The sequence below is a fragment of the Neophocaena asiaeorientalis genome, unplaced genomic scaffold (assembly GCF_003031525.2).
Source record: "Neophocaena asiaeorientalis asiaeorientalis breed wild unplaced genomic scaffold, Neophocaena_asiaeorientalis_V1.1 scaffold59, whole genome shotgun sequence".
NCBI classification, from domain to species: domain Eukaryota; kingdom Metazoa; phylum Chordata; class Mammalia; order Artiodactyla; family Phocoenidae; genus Neophocaena; species Neophocaena asiaeorientalis.
The window spans coordinates 16,324,654-16,348,246 of record NW_020174268.1 but is presented as its reverse complement, the minus strand read 5'-3'; the positions used below and the strand labels follow the sequence as shown (position 1 = coordinate 16,348,246).

At 48.7% G+C, this 23,593-nt stretch overlaps 1 protein-coding gene across 1 annotated transcript in view; it reads left to right on the top strand.

Moving 5' to 3' along the window:
* Positions 1-6,616, top strand: part of LOC112406698 (lissencephaly-1 homolog) — a 105,212-nt gene extending 98,596 nt beyond the window's left edge. Inside the window, 5 exon segments of the mRNA XM_024755649.1 lie at positions 1,552-1,680; positions 3,437-3,476; positions 4,065-4,153; positions 5,180-5,370; positions 6,566-6,616. Coding sequence (XP_024611417.1) covers positions 1,552-1,680; positions 3,437-3,476; positions 4,065-4,153; positions 5,180-5,370; positions 6,566-6,616 — 500 coding nt within the window.
* The last annotated feature ends 16,977 nt before the right edge of the window (positions 6,617-23,593 follow it).

Here is a 23,593-nt window from a genome sequence, read left to right as displayed (position 1 = left end):
TCACAGCCCCTGCAGGCGGCTGATAGAAGAGCTGAGAATTATGTAACGGGGCTCAGCCGTGGAAGCCAGGCCGCTGAGAGCTAGGAAGACGGCTTCTGGGTCCACCTCCGCCACTGGCTAGCTCGGTGACGTCACGCAGATGACAGGACCTCCTGGCTTTGGTGAAATGTAACGGGTGGGCCAGCGCCTTGCTGCAAAGCGCTAGGGTTTTATTTAAATGGCAATGTAACAGCAGCCCCCTGTGTAGTTCTGGTTGTAAGAGCAGGCTGGAGCCGTGAGCACAGAGCCCAGGGCGGTGGGTCGTCTGCATTCTCCTCGCTAGAGAGGGGGACATCCTCCTCTGTCTGTTCACACTCCCAAGGGGGACACCTCCTCCCGCAGCCTGGCCCGGCCCAGCCCTGAAGCCTCAGGCCTGTCGGCACCGGGCGCCCTTGGATGCCTCTGTCCGCCCTCCACCCTGGGCATTCCTCGCCTCTGCTTTCCCTGGTGGGAGAACAGGGCTGCCTCCCCTGGGAGTAGAAGAGGATCCCCGGGTCTGGAGATTTCGGGAGCTCCCAAGAGGAAGAGGTACGCATGGGGCCCCTACTTCACAGGCTTGCTGTGAACACCCACATGCCAACATGTCAAGAACTGTGACTGACAGGCCAAAAGGAAGTCCCAGAGAATTCCTTTGACGAGGCAAATTCCCCAGTGGGTTTAAAGGAAGTGCTTACACACATGCGCGCGCGCGCGCACACACACACACACACACACATATATTAAGTATCACCATAGCACAAAGTTCCATACCTTCCCTCTACAGCCCAAGGAAGCCTCCTCCGTCAGGAAGGCTGCCCAGAATAGTGGAGAAGGGAGAAGCTATTGAGCCATTCAATCCAAAACCCACCATGAGGACCCCCTTCCCCAATATACACCAATTGATGGTTCTAACTGGTCAGATTAAGCCAAGGGACACAGCAGCAGCCCTGGAGTTCTGAGGCTGCAGGGCCTCTGAGCGGAGGCTCCCAGACTCAACCCCAGGGAGCTCAGGAACCACAAAATGCAAACGCCCAGGGACCCTTCCTCCTGCTTCCCTCCTTCCAGGTTCTGTCACCTTCTGGAGGCTGTTCGGTGGGGCCTGCCCCTTTGCAAATTTTACTCCTGGAAGTTGGGCTGTGGATTGGAAATAAGTTCCATGCTTCAGGTTTGGGGTTTTGTTTTATTTTTTGACACTAGCCTATGTGACACAGCAGCTGGGCTGGGCTCTAAGCCCTTAGCTTTATTGTCTGTATTTCTACCTCGCTGCAAGTTTAATACAGGCACGGTGACTAGTTCTGTCTCCCATTTATAGTTCTACTATAAATAGAACTATAAACGGAAGACAGCATTTCACTTGCCATTGTCTGACACATAAGCTTTATCTGTGATGGGCCGTGTGTGTGTGTGTGTGTGTGTGTGTGTGTGTGTGCGCGCGCCTGTCTGTGATGGGCCCTATGTGAGATGGACCCTGTGTGTGTGTATGTAACGGGCCCTCTGTGTGTGTGTAATGATCCCTGTGCGTGTGTCTTTCAGTCCAGAGACAAAGCCTGGGTCAGCAGCATGGCGGTGCCTGTGCCTACGTGGCTGACCAGGACGACTCTGTACCCGTCTACGACATCGAGGAGTATGGTCTGCAGGGACCGGAGCCACAGCCTCCCAAGAGTAGGTGATGAGCTCTCCACGGGAGACGCTATGATGAGCACAGCTTCAGTTTTAGTTAAATATTCTGGTTGATAAAATTAAATTGTACCAGTGAGGAAGGGGTCTCTTAAAACCCTTTAAGAACAGATCAGAGAAGAATATTTTCATGAAAGTATTCAGTGTTGGCAAGGCAACAGGAAAATGGCACTCATACCCTCTTGGATGGAGGGTAAATTGGTGTATACTATCTGAAGGGCAAGTTGCCCGTGTGCACTAAAGCTTTGAACCAGCAATTCTACTGCTAAGGATTTGGCCCAAAGAAAGAATAGGAAACGTGCGCCAAGATTTAGTTGTAAGCTTGTGAACCAACATATTGTTTATGAGAGAGAGGAAAATAATAGAGAAACCTAGATGTCCCACATAAGGGGAATTGATTAAATATATGATGGTATAATACACTGGAATATCATTTAGTCATTAAATACGGAAGCTGTATATGAAAATGTATTCACAGGGAAGATATTCATGATAAAATTGTTAAATGAAAAAAAATCAGATCACAAAACAATATTGCAATACGATTCTACCCTTGTTAAAATGAAGAACTATATGGAAGACTGAAACCCTGGGAAGATATACATCAAGGATTTAACAAATGTTACCTCTTTATACATGAGGTTATAGATATGTTTTACTTTCTTCTTTTGAGAAATCTGTCTTTTCTAATTTTTCTCAATATATAGTGCTTTGGTAATAACAAAAATACATTTAAAATGTTAAAACCCTTTCATACAATTATAGAAGTGTTCATGTTTAGAAAAAATCTAACAGCATGAAAGAATGTAAAATGAAAAGCAGTAGTTGTTTCTCTGACCTCCTCTACCACCCTAACCTGCCTTTTCTGCATCCTAGCAACACTGTTAATGAATTTCAACTTCCTTCCAGAAAGTTGCTATGCATGTATATATGCATATGCGGGAACACATACACACACACCTACAATACATCATTTTCAGGACTTGTTTTTCCCTTTGTATCTCTTGGCCAGCTTTCCATACAAGCATATTTAGGTCTATTTAGCATATTTAACATTTAACATATTTAAATGGCTATGTAATATTTCATTACATTTCTGTGAAGCCAATTTAGAAGTAAATATTCACATACATCCCCCCGCCCTTTTTTTGTCTTCTTTTGCCACACCGCACAGCTTGTGGGGTCTTAGTTCTCCAAACCAGGGATGGAACCTGAGCCCTCGGCAGTGAAAGCACAGAGTCCTAACCGCTGGGCCACCAGGGAATTCCCTCGCATACCTCCCTTTATTCAGTTTTTCCTGTTCCACCACAGGAGAAGTCTAAATGCTAAAGTATGAGAAATGGGAATTTAGAAGTAAGAGTGATCAGCCTTACGTTGGTCTTTACTCCAAGTATTGGGAACGTAGCTTTCACCAAGCTATTTTAAAAATTATATTTGATTACTTACATACTCCTTCATGCTTACCAAACCCTAAGTGCTAAAGGAAGCCATAGGGTAAGGACCTGGCACAGGCCCCATTTCATGTCTTTGGAGCTGACATGGGGTCTTGCACATAGTAGGTGCTTGACAAACATGTATCAAATTAATGTAGCAAGACAAATGACTTGCTACACCAGGACCTCTCTCCCTGCTGGACGCTCATCCAGATCCGACCTCATCCTGTAGGGGCTGTTATACGGCATCCAGCATGAGGGTGGTACCTCTCCTACCATACTCAGGTGTGCTCTTTCCTCTGATTTAGATGTGATGTTCTGGCGGGCCCATATCAGCATGGTGACACTGTGAGTACCATCCGTTTTAGAGTTCAAGAATGTGTAAAAGAGTTCAAATACTTCTCACAGCTTGGCTCAAATGGATTCTCTCAGAAGCCCTCCGAATTAGTCAAAGGAGGAGAGCAATGTTATAATTCTGCTCTTGATGAGAACAGGATGTGTGTGCTACCGACACAGAGTAAAGGAAGAGACGGAAGTCTTCATTTTTCTTGCAAATGGATGATTGTTCCCCTTGAATTGATCTGCTATTTTAGGGTAAGTTTTAGATTTTTTTCACTGGAGTTAAAAGAAGTCAGTGCTGGAGCGGGACCTGAACCCTGGTCGGAAGTTTCTTTCCAACCTCTTGATCTTCCCCGCATCGTCCATAAGATGTTTCCAGTATATCTTGTCTGATGTCTTGGGTCTGGAGTTGGGAATTTGGAGGGGGAGTGGCATGGTAGGAGACAGGGAGAAGATGCTGCCAAGGATAATTCAGGAGATTAACCTGGCTTCTTTCTATATTCCAACTTTAATTAATGGAGTATTGACATACTGAGCCGATGTCCCTTTCATGCTGGAGCAGCCTTGGGGCATCTCTCCTCTCCTTTATCTCATTAGTTTGGAGCTGATAGAAGAAGAAAAGTTTCTGCTGTCATCCTCCCTGGACCGTACCGTGCACCTGTGGAGCACAGACGGGGAGTACATCGGTAAGCACTGTCCTCCCTGGCCAGCTGCTCAGTCCTGGTTCAGGGCCTCAGGTGGAGCCTCCGTCGGGTCATGGATTCTCTGAGGCCGGGTGTATTAGTCACCTCGGGCTGACATAACAAAATACCTATCATAGACTGGGCAGCTTAAGCCACAGAACTGTGTTTCTCACGTGTGTTCTCACGTGTGTGTTTCTCATGTGTTCTTGCAGAGGGACTCCTTTAATGGACACCAATTGTTGAGTCCTTATATGGCCCAGGGAGTAGGGGGAGGGGTGGAGAAAAAGAGAGAGAGAGAGAGAAAATGCAAATACTCTGGTGTCCCTCCTTCTAAGAACACTCATCTTATTGGATCAAGGTCCTTCTCTTATGACCTCATTTAACCTTAATTACTTTCATAAAAGCCTGCTCTCCAAATATAGTCACACTAGGGTTTAGGGTTTCCACATAAGAATTTGGGGGAGGGGGACAAAATCCAGTGTATACCTTAAAGTCAGTTCACTTTCCCAGAAACTATCAAAATCAGAGACATTTAAATTTAGAGAATTCGGTGAGACTGGAGGCTGTGAATTTGGTACGGAAGCATGTGATCACGTTTTGCTAGGAAAGATTCAGGACCGGGGGAGCTGTGTAATGGGAAAGGCCTGGCCTGAGTGAGCTGGGGTGATGAAATGAACCCGATTTACTGCTCAGAGAGACTCTGTACCTGTTTCCGCAGGTTCTCGTCTCCCTAGCTGATATTTCTTGAAGGAAGTGCCAGAATGATTTTGGATTTATCCTTCAAGTTCTTAGTACATGCTGAGTTGCTTGCGCCCCGATGTGATACATGCTGTAGGAGGCGTTCTGGCTTGAGTCTCCAGGGCCAATGGCCGTGGAATCGTTTCTTATGAAACTACAGGAGCAGAACTGAATTTGATTAAGTGGACCTAGCAAGGGCTAAGGAGACCTAGCCAAGCTTCACTCTGATGAGAAGACAGGTTACCTCCCATCCTATGCTCACTATCTATTAATTTATCTCTGTTCTTCCAGGGACCTTTGGGCAGGGTAGCCCCTGGGATATTTTCACTCCTGTCTCCTGGAGATACCCTGGAGTGCCCTGTGAAGTTCTGACAGATCCCCAGAGCATGCCTGCTCACCCAGTGCTGGAAGGAGGTGCTCCTGTCACACACACAGGAGAAGAGAAGCAAGACAAAGTGGTGGAAGGCAAGGCCAGTGCTAAGGTGGGTCCTGGCCCATCCAGTTCCCCTGGGCTTACTTTGTGTCTTCCAGACAGATCAGCACGGGTTATAAAGTGCACCAAGGCACGGCCCAGAGAACCAAGTCAACACAGGAATAAAAATATGTCCCAAGATCGTGCTACTGACCAGGGCCAGGGGGCTTCTTGGTCCTTCGTGGTGGGGGGGTAGTGGGAGCTGATCTCCCAGCATCACTTGAGTTTCTCCTCCTTTTCACCAGCAAAAAGGCTGTTGTCTGTGGCCTTGGAACACAGAGAGACTTGGCATCATGCTCGACCCACTGTCACATCAGAGAGACAGACATGAAAATCCAGCCCGCGGCACACGTTTGCCGTTAGGAAATACATTTAAACGCTGGGCTTCCCGGCGAGTGAAAGGAAGGAATGGTCGGTTTAGTGCCTGAGTCTGTGAAAGTCAATGTCGGGGCAAGAGATGTTGAAAGGGCCCTGGTAGAGGCGGTCTTGATTTAGAGCTCAGTGAAATAGATGGATTTCCAAGAAAGGCTTGCCCTTTAATAAATTGAAAAGAAGGTCATTTCATGAGCTATTGCTCACTGGTTATGTTACAACTCAAAGCAGGACACCTGCTTTGCCAGCAAAATCATGTGTCTTAGATTTTGGCTTGGCAGCCCCTTGGAATACTGACCACACAGTGTATCCTCATCACTGACATCCTCGTGGAGCCCCAGACATGCTCAGAATGGGGAATAAAGGGACCAGGCAAGCATCGGGCAAGAAAACCTTCTGTCTTGTCAGGGGTCTCTCACATTTCCCCATCTTGTTCTCACAAGGGTTCCCAAGGTTGTAACACAGTGCTTTGGTAGCTCCCAGGAGGCTAAGATGTATCCACGTGGCGCCATCGGCCTATTTAGAAATATAATCGTTTTTGGTGTGCATTCAATAGAGAGAAAATAAATGAGTTCATTAATTTTCATAGGCCCACAATTTGGAAAACAAAAGCACAGGGGGAGGTGGGAAGAGAGGAAGGAAGGAGCAAATGGGGGAAATGTGCTGATCTGCCCGAAAGCCCAGATCCATTGCTAGGCTCCACACCAGACCGGGAGAAAAATCAGACTGATTCAGATGCAGGAAGGAGGGGGCAGAGGGAGGGTGGGATGGTGAAGGATACTCACTTCAACACAATCCAAACACCTAACTCATGTGATGTTCGCTCTCCACAGGCAAAAGAGGGTGATGCAACACACTTCATGAGTGACCTTGACCTTCTGTAGGCAAACCATTAGGTGCTTCCATGCTTGTAATTCTGCCCGACTTGATTCCAAATACCCCAGGGAGCAGTCTGTAAATTCTTCCCAAGAAAAATACACACACACACACACAAAGAAACTGAGGAGCCCTTATATAGTGTATCTGGACAGGACTTCCCGGGTGGTCCCGTGCTTAGGACTCTGTGCTTCCACTGCAGGGAGCATGGGTTTGACCCCTGGTCAGGGCACTAAAATCCCACATGCCGCGAGGCGCAGCCAAACAAACGAAACAAAACAAACACACAAACAGAACCTAAAAAACAATGTGTTTGCAGCGCTGTTTACGAGTTAGGGTTAACTGAGGTCTACTCTGAAGTTCGCCTTCATTAGCTGTGTGGCCTCCAGCAATGGCTTCCACTGATTTATAAAATGAGGGGTGGGACTGGCTGATCTTTCAGTTTCATTTCAGCCCTAAAAATGCTATCTTTCGGGCTTCCCTGGTGGCGCAGTGGTTGACAGTCCGCCTGCCGATGCAGGGGACGCGGGTTTGTGCCCCCGTCCGGGAAGATCCCACGTGCCGTGGAGCGGCTGGGCCCAAGAGCCATGGCCGCTGAGCCTGCGCGTCCGGAGCCTGTGCTCCACAAGGGGAGAGGCCACAACAGTGAGAGGCCCGCGTACCGCAAAAAAATTTTTTTAATTTAAAAAATAAAAAAATGCTATCTTTCTCTGCACATCAGTTTTGCACAACTGAATGTGTTGACGGGATTCTGGGTGTCAGGAGTGATTCTTCCAGGATGCTAGCCTATCAAACACAACCACAACTAACATAAGCTGACTGAAGGCAGAAAGCCATTCACCTGGAAACCATCACAGATGAGTTGGGAGTTTGAGGGTTGAGTGAAAGCTCAGGGGAAAATGTTCCTGTTATCTAACGGATTCAGCCAGCCTGGGTCTTGTTCTAACACAGAAAATCCACGTAACTGACAGGTTATCCTTGCTCCCTGTCACCAGTGTCATCCTGGGTTCCTCCTCCCGTACCCGCTCCTTCTGCCTCCAGCCTGAAGAGACCTCTAATCCTCTCTCCAGAAGACGCAGTCCTCGAAGTAAAAGAAGACACACATGGATGGGATGCATTTTGCAGTGACAGGTCAGCCTAAAAGAAACACCCAGGTTGAAGCGAGGGCCCTCCTGAAATAAAAGGCAGACTTTCCTGGCCGGGATATCCCAGGCCACCCTGTCATCAGCATGCGTCCCTTGTCCCTAAGCCCCACAGCCTGTGAGTATGGCGAGGTCACAGCTCCGATCTCACCAGTTTAATGTCCTGCCTGCTTGGCTCGGGACACTCCGAGGAGCCCCCTTTTTGTCTGGCCATCCCACGTGGTCAAGGGCTACCTCTCAGGTCCTTTCCCTTGAGCTCCGTGGCTGTCATTACTGCCCACCAAGCTGTCTGAGGCAGGACCACCTCGCTATTCCTCCCACAGGAGTCCGGGGCAGCCCCTGTGACCTCCTGAGGGGCTGAGCTGGGGGCCAGGGCCTGGGGCTCCCAAAGCTGGGAGCATCCGGGGCACCGCCGTCTCCCTGCACTGGGGCTTGGGTTCTACAGAGAAGTAGGGCGAGTGAATACTGCCTCTCGCTCCAGTTCTGTGAGGAGTTTTGTCCCCCAGACCCCGACACCAGCTTTCCTGAGTCCCAGTCACCAAGACAACTATAGACACGGCCCCTTCAGTGTCCCCTGCCCCTCCTCTCATCAGGGGACTTAGATCTAGGTCGTGGGGCTGCATGAGCAATGACGCTCCCTCACCCCAACTTCCCCAGTTTCTCGGTGCAGCAGCTCCATGGCCATGAGCCCAGGCCGCTTGTGCACACTTCAACCCCATCTCAGCTCTGGCTTCTGTCTTCACGGTGCCTGGAGGTACAGACGGCTGCTGGGGCCTCCTGCTTCCACCCGCACTCCAGGCAGCGCGGATAAACAGGGGCGTGCAGAACAGGGGTCCAGGACAAACGGGGTGCACCTTCCAGCCAGATCATCTCCCTTTACGGACTTTTCCAGGAGGTCCTGCACACTTCTGCTCACATCTTGGTGGCCAGAACTTAGTCACACGGCCACACCTCCCTGCAAGAGAGGCTGGGAGTTCTGTAACTAAGGAGGAGGGTAGGAATGGATTGGGGGTAGACAACTAGCAATCTCTGTTCCGGGAGGTCAGATAGTAAAATGCTTCGGGTGCCATCAAAGTCAGAGGGTATCACACATAGAAACACCACGCATCATGCATTTCATGCAAGAAAGTGGCAGAGAGCCATGCATCTAACGTTTGGTTTGGGAGAGCACTAGGCTTATTAGAACGTGTCATGGGCTTTGGTTACGGTCAGAGGTCTGTCTTTGAAAACAGTGTGGGGGATTTCCCTGACGGTCCAGAGGTTAAGATCCCACACTTCCACTGCAGGGGGCGCGGGTTCGATCCCTGGTCAGGGAACTAAGATGCCACATGCCGCATGGTGCGGCCAAAATAAAAAGAAAGCAGTGTGACCTCAGGCGAGTCATGTAAACTCCCTGTCTGTACACCTGGAGATCTCCCAGGTGGGTCTGCAATCTCATGAGATGGTGAATGTGTCAGTGTGTTAGACTCAGACTGGGAATGGAGGGGGCTCCTCTGTCCACCCCGGCTGGTGTCGGGGTCTGGGGTTTGAGGGTTTGACATCATCGGCATCTTCCTGGTTGGCGGCCATCCTCTATACACCTTCCCAGGACCTGCTGTGGTCTTAGTTGCCTCAGAGTGTGAGTCTGCCCAGGCTGCTGTGACAGAACTCCATAGACTAGATGACTCAAGCAACAGACATTTATTTCTCACAGTCCTGGAGGCTGGAAGTCCACGATCAAGGTCTCCACCAATTCAGTTCCAAGCACAGGTGGGCCTTCATCCTGGCTTGCAGTCCGGCACTTTCTTTCTGTGTCCTCATGGGGTAGAGAGCAAACTCTATCCCCTCCTCTTCCTATAAAGCCACTAATCCTATCCGAAGGGCCCTACCCTCATGACCTCACCAACCCTAATTACCTTCCAAAGGCCCCATCTCTAAAGACCATCACACTGGGGGGTAGGGCTTCAACATATGAATTTGGCGGGGGGTGGGGTGGGGCGGGGTGCAGGGGATACAATTCGATCCAAAGCACTGAAACTGCTATGGGATGCAAGGTGGGAAAAGGCTTCCCAACAACGTAAGCACTCAGCTCCCACACAGCGGGAGGCGGCCACAGCATTTGCTTGTACTCTCTTGCTTTCATCTGCTCCAAGTAGAGGCAGTACAGGAAGTCATCTCTGAACTCAGAGATGGTTCTGATTCTTATTCACTTTTTGGTGAGTGGCTAAATGAGTGAAATGGAAAGTAGAAGGTGTGAGCAGTGAACGAGACCAGATTGGGGCTGCTTAGAGGGTCCCAAACAGGAGGTTGAACAGCAGAAGCCCTCTCATCCAGCTGGATCAATACCAGTGGTCGTTGGGTTAATTTAAAAATGTACATTTGGGGCTTCCCTGGTGGCGCAGTGGTTGAGAGTCCGCCTGCCGATGCAGGGGACGCGGGTTCGTGCCCTGGTCCGGGAAGATCCCACATGCCGCGGAGCGGCTGGGCCCGTGAGCCACGGCCGCTGAGCCTGCGCGTCCGGAGCCTGTGCTCCGCAACGGGAGAGGCCACAACGGTGAGAGGCCAGTGTACCGAAAAAGAAAAAAGGTACATTTGAAGGCAAGGGACCATTAAAAAATTATATGTACACCCTATAAACATTTCAGTTCAATTCTCAAGAGTAGAATTCATCCCCAATCTTTTGATGTCGGGCCAAGGCTTTTTCTTCAAGTCAGAAGCAAGTTCAGCCCAGTCTGCCATAAATGCATTATTCATCATGTTCAGTTTCTGCTTTTTTAAAGTAGAGCAAGAACTTAGAGATATTTGCAAAGCAATGAGACAGTACTATACTTTTAGTTCTTTTATAATTTCCCCCAAGCTTTAACAGTTGTCTCATGTATCCTCAATTCAACATGACCCTTAATCTAGTCTTTTCCAAGTACTCATCTTAGTTTTCACAAAGTTCTTTCACACTAATTTTGTCAATTTTCATTTTGTTTAAATACATTTATAATCACAATAAAATGTACAACTGGCACACACAAGTTTGGGAACAAATACAGCTGATTCTTGTTAATTATACGACTCAACCCCTCAGCCACTGGGAGCAGACGTGCCATCTACCAGACATGAACGTCTAGAACATTCTGTGGACATTTGGCAGGGTGTTTACAGACAGTCAGTCAACCCATCAGTTCAGTTAAAAGAGTGTCTACCACATGTGATTCTTTGAGCAACACAGATTCCCTGGAAATCAGATCGGTACTTTCCCTGGCAAATTGGCTGTAGCACCGAGGACAGGAAGGGAGAAGGTGTGAAGGAGGAAGGTGATGCTCTTGGCATTAGTCTACCCAGGTTAGTGTTACCTCACCTGCATCACCTCAGTGGGGCCCATCCTCCTGCAATAGCACAGGCCTCGTTCAATGTCAACCACTCTCGAGGGTCTTCCACCGAGGGCCACTGCTGACACTGAGGTAGGGAATTGCTACGTTACTTTGTTCATTCTCACAGCCTCCTGGGGATGCCCTCCTTGTTATCTCCACATACAGATGAGGAAAATGAGGCTTAGGGGGATTTGTGATTTGCCCAAAGTCAAGCCACTGGTCAGTGGTAAGGCAGGAACATGGTCCCACCCTCTGTCCATTCCCCAACAGTGAAAGGACCGGGCCTTGGAGAAGGGCTTTTGTTTGAGCATCGGAAGAAGTAGAAGCTATTGGCAATGGGCAGATCATTGTGGAATCAGGAATCCTCCCCAGAATGCAGGCCTGAGGGATGGCGCCGGTGTTACTTGCTGAGACACACAATGGCTGAGGTTCCTTAAGTGGAAAGGGGTGGAGAGGTGGCCAGGAGTAGGCACTTCTCAGGCTGTGCAGGGTGAAGTGAGTCCGGGACAGGCAGACTGGGAAACCACGTCCAGAGACATGGTGCCAGGAGGCCAGAGGATGGCGGGGTCTGTGCATGGAGCACAGGGGCTGGAGACACCGCTGGGCTCCCCAAGAGACTGACCTGATGCAGTGGGGTTGCAGGAGAGGCCAGAGGGTCAGCAATCGGATGGAGAGCCACACCTTAGAGACAAACCCCATGCTCCAGCAAAGGTTAAGATTCCTTGTACCCCTGACAGATCAAGTACGTGCAGATTTGGGCTCAAGGTTTGTGCTGGAAATTGTCAGCAAAAGTTTGTTCAACATTTACGCTGCACTGTGTGTTGAGTCCTCTCTGCTGGGCGTGGGGCTGTGATGCAACACTGGGATACAGCTGGGAATGGGGGGGAGTCTGTACCCCAAGGAGCTATGCTCGGTGGGGGCACAGGGGTCTCTGGGCTCGGTCCCTTCTCTGCCTGGCTCTCCCCTGAAAGGGTGCCAAGCACTGTGGAAGCACCAGCAGCAGGGGTCGATGCGGAGCTTCCTGGAGGACAGGAATTCATACTCAGACCTGGAAGATGGATAGGACACAGCCGTTTCAAAGGGAACGTTAACAGGAGGAAGGGCCGCTACAACACAGATGAGCCATGAGGACATTATGCTCAGTGAAATAAGCTAATTGTAAAAGGACAAATGCTGTGATTCCACTTACATGAGGCTCCTAGAATCGTCAAATTCATAGAAAGTAGAACGGTGGTTGCCAGAGGCTGGGGGAGAGGGGAAGGAGGAGATCTTTTTGTTCTGTTTTGTTTTGTTTTGTTTTTTTGCGGTACGCGGGCCTCTCACTGCTGTGGCCTCTCCCGTTGCGGAGCACAGGCTCCAGACGCGCAGGCTCAGCGGCCGTGGCTCACGGGTCCAGCCGCTCCACGGCATGTGGGATCTTCCCGGACCGGGGCACGAACCCGTGTCCCCTGCATCGGCAGGCGGACTCTCAACCACTGCGCCACCAGGGAAGCCTGGAGGAGATCTTTTTTTATCCAGTACAGAGTTTCAGTTCTGCAAGATGACAAGACTTCCAGGGATGGGCAGTAGTGATGGTTGCACAACGATGTGAATGGACTTCATGTCACAGGGCTGTTCACTTAAAGTGGCTAAGATGGTAAATTTTATGTTATGTGTGTTTTACCACAATGAAAAATTAAAGAGAGCAAGAGAGGGAATTCCCTGGTGGTCCGGTGGTTGGGACGCCGCGCTTTCACTGCCAAGGGCACGGGTTCAATCCCTGGTTGGGGAACTAAGATCCCGCAAGCTGCACAGCACAGCAAAAATAATAATAATTAATAATAATAAAGAGAGACAGAAAGAGGGAAATAAAGGAGGAGAAACCAAAGAGGGAAATAAAGGAGGCAAGGCCCCAGGCAAGGCAGAAAAGGGAGGTTCTGGGAACTGTTGAGTCTGGTTAGCACAGAGCTGGGGGGAGGTGACAGTGGCAACGACTCGGCCATGAAAGGAAGGCGTTTGAGGGATGGAAGTAGCTGGCTTTCTGAGGTGTTCAGAAATGAACAGGACAGAGGTGGTGATAGAGGGTCAAGTAGAAAGGATGAGCGTGTACATGTCTCTGCTAGTGGACCACGCGCTATGATGACAGGGCTCCCTCCGGGGCTTACATGTAAACAGGAGGTAGCAGTGAGCCACCAGGTGCCCGAGGAATCCACACTCACCTGGTTCTTTTCTTCCAGGCCGCCCTTGGAGCAGAGCAAGCCTGCCCGGGGGGCACCTGCGCTGGGGGGTGCCCAGCATCACCAGATCCTCTGGTGCCACAAGGTTGCCTGCGTGTCAGCTGTCAGGGAGAAGCCGCGTTTGTCCATCCTTGGCGCAGGTTGGTTTCATTTAGATTTTCTTACACGAGAAAAAGAAGGACGTGAAGCTGCGCGCAAGGAATACTGATCACACAGCACTTTCCTTGTTTGAGTTCTGAAGAAATCAGCCTGCTATTTTCTTTTCTTGGCAAATGCTTCTTCCCTGGTTAATCAAAAAGTCTGACTGAGATTAAGCTTTGCCCCGCAAGAAAAGAACGAAACAAGAAATGATTTCAGCCAACGTGGGCTTCTTCCCAAAGCAGTTAGAGCTTGGATTTAAGAAAACAAATCAGATTTGAGGTTTTTCTTCCTCGGAAGCCATTATTCCATTGAGTGAGGATTGCACGGGGCCGATGGGTCCTAAAGCAGCTCCACAGAAGCCCAAGTATCACAAGAGCGGCTGCCCACGGCTGGGCCTAGGACAGCAGGAGAGAGAAGGGAGGTGTTGGTAAAAAAGAGCGGGCAGTTTTGAAAGTTTGCTTGTGCCGGGCAAGCTTTGGTTAAGCTCTTAGATGGATCATCTCACTCACTCCTAATAGCATCCCTAGGAACGGACGCTGTTAGAGTCCCATTCCGCCAACAAGGACTCTGAGGCTCCAGGAAGCTAAGTGACTTGCCGATGGTTCACAGTTAAGTAAGGGCACGAGAAAATCGGAGCCCACACTCCTACCTACCAACAGCAGTGACTCTCAGAAAAGAGGGAATAAAATCAGAAGGCCAGTGGGCCTCTCCCCTCCAAGCATGGCCCTAGAGCAGCCATTTAAAAGCTGTAGGCCATCTCAGAGGTCCCGACAATAGCAGAAAAAGAATAAAAATGCAGCAGCTGGTTACAGAGCACCTGCTACGCTAATCTCTTCATGGACATCATTTAATCCTCAAAGCAGCCTAGAGACGGTACATCCCTACTTTACAGATGAGAAAACCGGTTCTCAGAGAAATTAAATATTTTGCCCAAAGTCATACAGCAAAGGGGAGAAAACCCCTCAAAATTCGAACCTCACTTTAGCCCCAAACACTGGGTTATTCATCTCTGCCTCTGACTCAGAGCCATCATTTTACAGAGACCTTGCGGTAAAGTGAGCCCACGTCGCAAAGCTAGGAAGTCTCCTGACACCCCCAGTCCAGCACTTTCTAAGAACAGCTCACCCCTTCTCGAGTCAGCCCATGACCAGTATCCTTCCCAGAGGGGCGAGAGGGCGCTGTCCTGGTCATGCCCCTCCCACGGGGCTGGGGGTCTGCAGGACCAAGGAGAAAGTGTCCCCCCAAAGGCTGCACCCCCTTCTAGACCATGCTGCAGGTCCCAGGACCCGGAGATCCTGTGCCCAGGTGGCCACGGGTCCAGGTTCAGAGACTGTGCAGCTTCCCTGGGATCTGTTCATCCACAGGGGGGACCACACGGTCCCAGCCCCGCAGGGTCCCAGGTCCCTGGTGGCTGAGTGGCGGTGTTTGCCGGGCGCAGACAGATATGGGACATGCTGGCTGGGGGAACATGCATAAGCACGTCAAGGACCTTGGGGTGCAGGGAGAAGGAGGGCAAGCCAGGGGCTGGGAGCCAGGGGCTGGCTCTCCCCACATGGCTACATTCACCACCGATCTACGAGGACGCCAAGAATTCTACATGCAAACCGGCCTTCCAGGGCCTTGTGGAGCGGCCAAGGTAGGAAGACAAAGAGTCACCGTGTGTTAAATATTGTATTTCAGTTTGTTAACTTGACACTTAACTTTTAAAAACTGGGCCTCCATTTGCACTCTTGCCCTGGACCCCCCAAATATTAGGGGTGAGCCTGCCCTGACTTCCTTTTCACTTCTCGGACTCCTCTAACCCCACACGTCGAGGCCCCAGGGGCCTCAATCCCTCTTCACAGACCATCCTTGCCAAAATGGCTGGATCCTCACCAGGCACTTTTCAGGAGCCCTGCCCTCACCTCCACCATGACGGACATTCCACACGTGTCTGAACTGCCAGTAGCTCCGTGGGAGAGGCTGCTCTGCTACCTAGTTAAATTGTCTGATTTCCCCCCAGGATCTCTCTGACCCAGCTAGCCAGAAACCCAGACCTGGGCACCTCCAGCTCGTGCTTGTGCAGAATGCTTGCATCAGTGAGGACTTACCCATGAGGAAATCAAAGTTAAATCAAGCTTAGGCAAAAAAAGTTTATTGGCTCCTAGAACTGTGGGGAAAACTATGGCCAGGAACCTAAAAACCCCATCAGGACTGTCCTTCCAGCTCTTGCCCCTGTAGTGCTACCGGTTCTCTCTCGGCAGACCAGTTTCCTCTGTGTTGCAGGAAGCATGGCCACAACAGTCTTCAGGTTTAATCTGCAGCTTTAGCTCCAGAGAGAGATGGACTTAGAGTTCTCTTGGGTTCCAAGTCCCAAATCCCTAGCAAAGGGACTTGCTGACAAATCTTGGGTCAGCACTTACCTTGGCCCAACCAACTCAAGTCTGGGGCTGGGTCCTTCAAAAATGGCTGTTCTCCTAGAGCCACAGAGATGCAAAGGCTCTGTGGTCACTGTCACCGGGAGAAGAGGAGGACGCTAGGCACACAGACAATCCTCGCATGTCCCGTAAGGTCTACGATCGAGTCCCATTGCCTCAAACTCTCAGACTGTGCCTGTCTGCCTGCCTTCGCCTTCCCCCACCCCTCCTTCCCTCCCCACTTCTCCTTCCTTCCTTCCTGACCTGGGTTTGATTCCTGAGTTTTCTCCTTCCCACTGAATCCAGGCTCCAGTGGCAGAGAGGGAACCCGGTCCCAGCTCTGCCGCCAACTTGCTGACGGGCCAGAGCATATCATCGCTTTATTCTCTGGGCCTTTATTTCCTCAGCTGTTAAAAAGGCAGTGGGGGGCACTTTGCTCCCCAAACAGGCTTCCCACCTCTGTTTCTAGACCTTTGAGCAGTCAGCCTAACTTGTCCAGACCTCTTTTGCCACCATGCTTTCTATAAACCTTTCAACAGTGGATTTCTCTCTATTTTAATTAAGTATTCATTTTTAATCCTTGATTTTTGGACCAAACATTTAGAGTTTAATCCTCGGGGTCCCAGCCTGCCTACTTGGTACTGTTTTAAACTGGAAGCTCTGCATGAGCGTTGTGTTGCTGAGGGCAGTGTTCTCTCTATTAACTAATCCCTTGAGGAAATGATGCCATTATAGGAAGTCAGCAGTGTTGAGAACAAAACCCATCTTATAAATCAAGCCAGGCAGGGTTCCAGATACTTCCAGGTGCCACCTTCCAATTGGTCTGGCCTGGTTAGAAGAAAATGGGGCAAAGTCATGAAACGAAGGAGTGAAACATCTGGCTTTTCTCTGACCTGGTTCCTGAACCCATTCTTCCTTCCTCCTACCCAGAGCTGACCAACGGGGTCTGTGAGCCTGACGACCCTGGTGTGAGTGACCTGCCATCACTAATGAAGTCTAGTCAGGACCCCGGTCTCTAATCAGTGGATTAGAGGATGAGGCTCTCTTCTCTCCTCTTGCCTGGACAACCCACAGGAGCACGGCTTGGGTGAGCCTCCGGACACAAGTTGTTTATTTTCTTAGGATGACTTGGTAGAAAATAGGGGCCCATCAAGGAGGGATTGTGGTCTTTTCTCCATGCCAGGTGCTCAGGGGGAGGCTGGCTACAGCTCCTGGAAGCTTGGTCAGGTCCCTCTGAGATTCCGGGTGGAGCCAGGATCATTCTTCTAGACCCTGGAGGCCACTCTGTGCTTCTTGAATCCTGACTACTCAGGGTCCCTCCCTGAGGCCATCCTCTACCCGCCATCCCTCACACCAGCCTCTGCCCTTGCTGAGCTCAGGTGAAACCTGGGTCCCCCCTCCCCTCGGTATCAAGATCCCCAAGAGAGGACTTCCCTGGTGGCGCAGCGGTTGAGAGTCCACCTGCCAGGTTTGTGCCCCGGTCCAGGAGGATCCCACATGCCGTGGAGCGGCTGGGCCCGTGAGCCATGGCCGCTGAGCCTGCGCGTCCGGAGCCTGTGCTCCGCAACGGGAGAGGCCACAGCAGTGAGAGGCCCACGTACAGCAAAAAAAAAAAAAAAAAAGATCCCCAAGAGAATATTTCGTAGTTTATCTGCTAGTCTGAAATAATTTGGGTGGTTTGACATGTCACACCTTCCCTGACCTCCCATCCTGAAACGCACCTATCAGCCCCTCCTGTTCCTTCTACCTCCTGTTCGTGGGGACTCTCACAAAGAATGATGTCATCTGTATGCATCTTTATCACCACCAGAGGTAATACTAAAGGTTTAACGTTTCAACTTACTCGTTTAATTTTCCTAGACCAAAACAAAGCAGGCATGTTTTACCTGGGAGATTGCTCTCTGGTGAAGCACAGACAGGAAAAAATTCCAAGAAAGATGTAGGCAATACTTTTTTCATTCACTGTGGAGCGCTGTATGGGCTGAATCAGTCAGCCACAGACACCAAGTTCTAATCCCCAGAAGCTGTGAATGTGACCCTATTGGGAAGTGGGTCTTTGCAGATGTGATTAAGTTCAGCAACATGACTTAAGGAGATACCCATGGATTATTGTGGGTGGGTCCTAAATGCCATCACAATGGTCTTTACGAGATGCAAAAGGAGATGACAGGGGCACATAAGGGAAAGGGTGAGGGAGAAGCAGAGGAAGATGCGACCACAAGCCCAGGAATGCCTGGAGCTACCAGAAGCTGGAAGTGGCAAGGGAAGAATCTCCCTGAGAGCCCTCAAAGGGAGCCTGGCCCTGCCAACAGCTTGATTTCAGACTTTTGGCCTCCAGATCTATAAGAGAATAAATTTCTGTTGTTTTAAGCCACCCAGTTTATGTTTACTAGTTACACCAGCCTCAGGAAATGAATACAGACACTATGGTTTCTAGAATGGGGCATGGTTTTCCTTCTCAAGAATGTGGGACCTGGGACTTCCCTGGTGGTCCAGTGGGTAAGACTCTGGTCTCCCAATGCAGGGGGCCTGGGTTGGGGCCTGGGTTTGATCCCCGCTTAGGGAACTAGAACCCGCATGCCACAACTAAAGATCCCATGTGCCACAACTAAGACTGGGGCAGCCTAAATAAATAATAAATACATAAATAAATTTTTTAATTAAAAAGAAAAGAAAGTGGGATCTGGCCAGCAACTGTCCATTAATTAGTTCATTTATTCGTTTAGTTAACATTTCATCTATGTATCAGACTCTACGCTAAGCTCTGGGGACACAGATGGGATTAAGAAACTGTTACTGTCCTCAAGGAGTACACAGTCTAGTGGGAGAAAGAAATATAAAGAGATCACTATAAATGCTTTAAATACAACAGGAGAGACATAAAGGGAGCTCCCCAGGGGGAGCTAACGGATCGTGTCAGGAAGTTTGGCCAAGCTTCCTGGGGAGGCCTGGGCAGGGAAAACACAGGGCAGGGCCATGGAGGTGTGGCGGGCGGTGGTGGTGGTGGTGGTGGTGGTGGTGTGTGTGTGTGTGTGTGTGTGTATGTGTATGTGTATGTGTGTACTCTTCTGGGAGCTGCAGGCCCCTCTGTTCTGAGAAATGTCCCTCCCTCCACTCCACCCATGGCTTGAATGGAAGTGGCCAAGCTCTTACAGAGCTCACTCCTGGGCATATTTTTGTCCCCAGGAAGGCACCCATCACAAGTTTTCTCCAGACTCTTTGACACAGGGAGATGTGTGTCAGCACATCTGCCGGGGGCTTCCCGCCCTGCCCAGGAAGCAAGACTTCAGCAAGGACGGTGGGGAAGGGCGTGGGGCTTTGTGTTCTGTGTCCTGCAAACTCTTTAATCACATGCCATCAACTGGGAGGCCGGGTTAGTGCCGTGAAGACGATGCTCCCTCCTGAGGACCCAGGGCTGCTGGGCAGAGGAATTCCAGCCAGACAACCAGTCCTAGTGAGCGTGACCAGAACTCATCAGCTGTGTGTGCAAAGTGTGTAGACCAATTACGTGCAGGACACACACTTACGTTCCATTAAGACATAGCAACTGTAAAGTAGAGACCTCCTAATCTAGGGTTTTTTAAATAATTTTAAAAGTTTTCATTTTATGTTGGAGTGTAGTTGATGAACAATGTGTTAGTTTCAGGTGTACGGCAAGTGGTTCAGTTATACGTATGCACGTATCTATTCTTTTTCAAATTCTTTTCCCATGTAGGTTATTACAGAAAATTGAGCAGAGTTCCCTGTGCTCTACAGTAAGTCCTTGTTGGTCTAGATTTCATTTTTGTGGCTGTTAAGCATTGGGACTGCTTATGCCTGGACATGTATTGCATACTAATGGAAGAAAGTTTATGACCCTATCACTAGATCACCCCAGTAGCTTTTATAAAGATGTAATTTAATAAGTACATTTTACAAAATTTATATAAACCTTTTGGTTGACGAGCCACATTTAATGCTGCTTTTTTTAAATATATAAGTGGATACAAGTACTGTCTAACAAAAATTACTTGACTGATAAGGAGCCATCTTCCAATTCCTCTAAAAAAGCTTATCCTTTAGGCAAAACGCTTATGTATAGTATTGCTGTAAAATGCCCAAAATTCTCAAACACAACTTATACCATTTAGAAAGTGTTGGGCAGATTATGACAACCAAAGGAAGCATATAATCCTTGATTGTATCTTGAATCTGAAAAATAGCTGTAAAGGACATTATGGGGACATTGGACCTGATAATACTACCGTGCCCACAGGAGGGTTCTTGGATGTGATGACAGACTTGCCGCTGGGAAGAGGAGGTCCCTGTGCTGAGAAGCGTCGTGGTGAAGACGTAGGGGTGTTGCAGCGACTGGTCCTGTATTCATTGCACTCTGCTTTCAACTTTTCTAAATTAAAAGGTGGGGCATTAAAAAAAAAATGCTACTCTGGGATTGTTGTCGTTTGAAGGGAAAAGGATATTATTAAAACGACTCTTGCAGAGAGGCTTTCTACGTTAGTAAACAAGACAATTCACCAATTCTGAAAATCACCACATTTTTGGAACTGGGAAGATAGTGTTCTCTGCTTATGGACTGTCAAGTCGAGATTCTCCAGAGATGTTTCTGGCCCCATCTGGCTTTCAGAACATTCCCCGGCCTGGAAGTGGTTAGCAAAGAGGTAGCCCTGGGCAATAAAAGCAGACACTGGCTGGTTCATTCACCGAGCTGGAAGAAAGGCATGATCTGACTTCCTGTGTCTATTTAAAAAGCCACACTTCCCACAGAAAACATGAAAGGGAAGACATTTTTTAAAAAAAATCAGTGTGTTTGTGTGTGTGTAGTGTTGGGAGGTGAGGATTAAACAGGATATGCTGACGGCAGAGAAGAAAACTTGCAAGAAGGAGACAGACGATGGAGCCCTTCAGTCATCGTTAACGGTGGCCTTCACTGGGTGTCTGCTCTGCGCCAGCATCACCAAACAACACTTCTCGGATACATAGTCCTTTAATCCTCACAACTACTTCGTGGAGGGACAAACCCATCTTAACAGAGGAAACTGGCCAGGGGAGGTCAATGCCAAAGCCATGCCGATTGTAAAACGTGGAGCTGGAATGTAAACCCACATACGTTTGACGGAAAAGCCACGCAAGCACTTACTTTACTATCAGTAAAGCCCCCAACTCAGCTGAAGCCAGGACTCAGTACAGAGGGGGTTGTTCCCCAATTCTCTGTACTTTACTTACTTTTAATAATAAAAGACAAAAGCACATTTGTGGAAACCTCTGGGATGGAGATGTGCTTGTGCAGAGGTTGTTGAGGTGAGGGGTGGTGAACATCTATAGCCAGTGAGAAAAGGCTAAGTACAGAAAAATGTAAATGGGTGAGCATGTATCAGTTTATCTACAGAATACAGCATCATTGCTCAGAAAGCGGAACTGCAAGTTCTTAAGGCTGAGATAACAAAGTTATCACATAGGACAGTTCACATATAGTCAACAGTCCAGCGGTTCTTCAGTTTATACATTACACTCACCTGGGAAGCTTTCCTGATGCCCAGGTCCCATCAGGACCTGGGGCGGGGGTGTATATTTTTAAAAGCCCCTGAGAAATGCAGCCAGTGTTCTAAATCATTGTTTCTAACCCAGCGCTCAAAGAAAAGCCAAGCGTGTTTCTTGTTTTTTAAATGAACAATTTCAACTGTCTAACAAAAGCATCAAGAAATAATACCTTGGGCTTCCCTGGTGGCGCAGTGGTTGAGAGTCCGCCTGCCGATGCAGGGGACACGGGTTCGTGCCCGGGTCCGGGAGGATCCCTCATACCGCAGAGCGGCTGGGCCCGTGAGCCATGGCCACTGAGCCTGCACGTCCGGAGCCTGTGCTCCGCAATGGGAGAGGCCACGACAGTGAGAGGCCCGCGTACCGCAAGAAAAAAAAAAAGAAATAATACCTCACCTGCTTCTGAGGCACTATTTTGTTTTACTCTCTTTCTGTTTTTAAAGAAAAATTGTGGTCTTGACCAGGTTTGAAAACACTGGATCAAGAATCTGTATTTGGTAAAGAAAAGCTCTGGTGTTTCGTATAAGCACGGGGTTAGAAAACTGGATACAGCCTGGTGAAAACACCGCAAATCCTACCATGACTGAACTTTACGGAGAATTTCAGAGAACAGATTCTGAGTCCTCCCATTAAGAGTTTTCAGTGAGGATGAAAGTGTTTTGACAGTGCTGACCAACTTCTACGCCTGGCTAAGTGCATGCTGTGGTCACTTCACTACCACAGGGAGAACACGGGCTTCGGAGTCAGATCGAAGTTCTGATTAACCTTTTAACTTGGTCAGATGGTCTTTCGCCTCATTTTGCCATCTATAAAACAGTGAGAGGACTACTGTGAACCTAAGAGCACAGCCAAGCTCACTAGAAGGCATTCAGTTAAGTGCCGGTTTACTTCTTTCTCTTTGAAGTTCAAAGTCACTTTTCCTACAGCAGAAGTCCTCAAGGGGCAGGAGTCATTTCTGGTTGTTACGACAAGGCCTTCCAGTGGGTAGTGGTCATAGGTGCTGGTAAACATTCTTCAGTGTACAGGGTGGCCCACCACAATTACCCAGCCCATACAAACTACTATGTATAAAAGAAATAAGCCACAAGGATACCTTGTACAGCACAGGGAATACAGCCAAAATGTTATAGTAACTTTAAATGGAGTATAATCTATAAAAATTTTTGAATCACTATGTTGTACACCTGAAACTAATATAATATTGTAAATCAACTATACTTTAATTAAAAAATTCAAGTAGGGACTTCCCTGGCTGTCCAGTGGTTGGGACTCTGTGCTTCCACTGCAGGGGCCACAGGTTTGATCCCTGGATGGGGAACTAAGATCGGTATGCCGCACAGACAAAAAAAAAAAAAAAAAAATTCAAGTAAAAAATCCATGATGAACAAAATATCCAATTTTTACATAGAAACAATCTGTGTTAAATTAAAAAAAAAAATCATCCAGCCCGGAATGTCAATAGAACTAAGGTTGAGAAACCCTGCCTTAGAGGAATCCACAACATCAGACACAGACTCGGTCAGTTATGTTCTATAGATTTGGATAAGGAAATGGAGATTAGAAAAGTTAGGTGATCAGCCTAAAAACCACAGTGCTGGGGCGGAGTGGCGGGGCGCACAGTCTGGACCCTTGGATAAGAAACCAGATCTTCTCCTACCCCAAAATGTGCTCTTTCCACTATACCGTACTGCCACCGGTCCTTAAGCAGAACAATTCTGGGAAAGTAAAACCACTAGTTACTAGAAAAGCTAAATGTATCCTAAAGTTTTCAGTTATGCTACACATGCTTATATTGTTTAAAAACTATATGCAAATAGACTCAAAAATAACTAATTTTGACTGGTTGTCTTTTAGGAAGTACCCAGAGCTAGCAAAGTTAGACCCACAGAACCATCGCACATCTGCCGCAGCCAAGTAGCAACAGCATAGGGAAACTTCATCATCCTGTTTCCCAGGAGAGCTTAACCAAACCAAACCTACTCAACACTTTGAGAAAAGGAATCTTTCTCCAAATATTAAGACTCAGTCTCCCCCATAAAAGTATGACACAACTGCTTTGTGCCAGGATTACATATAGTGAGACGTTCCTCCACAGCAAATACCGCAGGCAACAGAAGTCGGGGTATACATAAGCTGTCGAGTGGTGACGGGAAAATACTCTGAAAGTTGCTGATGAAAGTGTGTGGTCATTGCTCACACTAACTGAATGTGAAG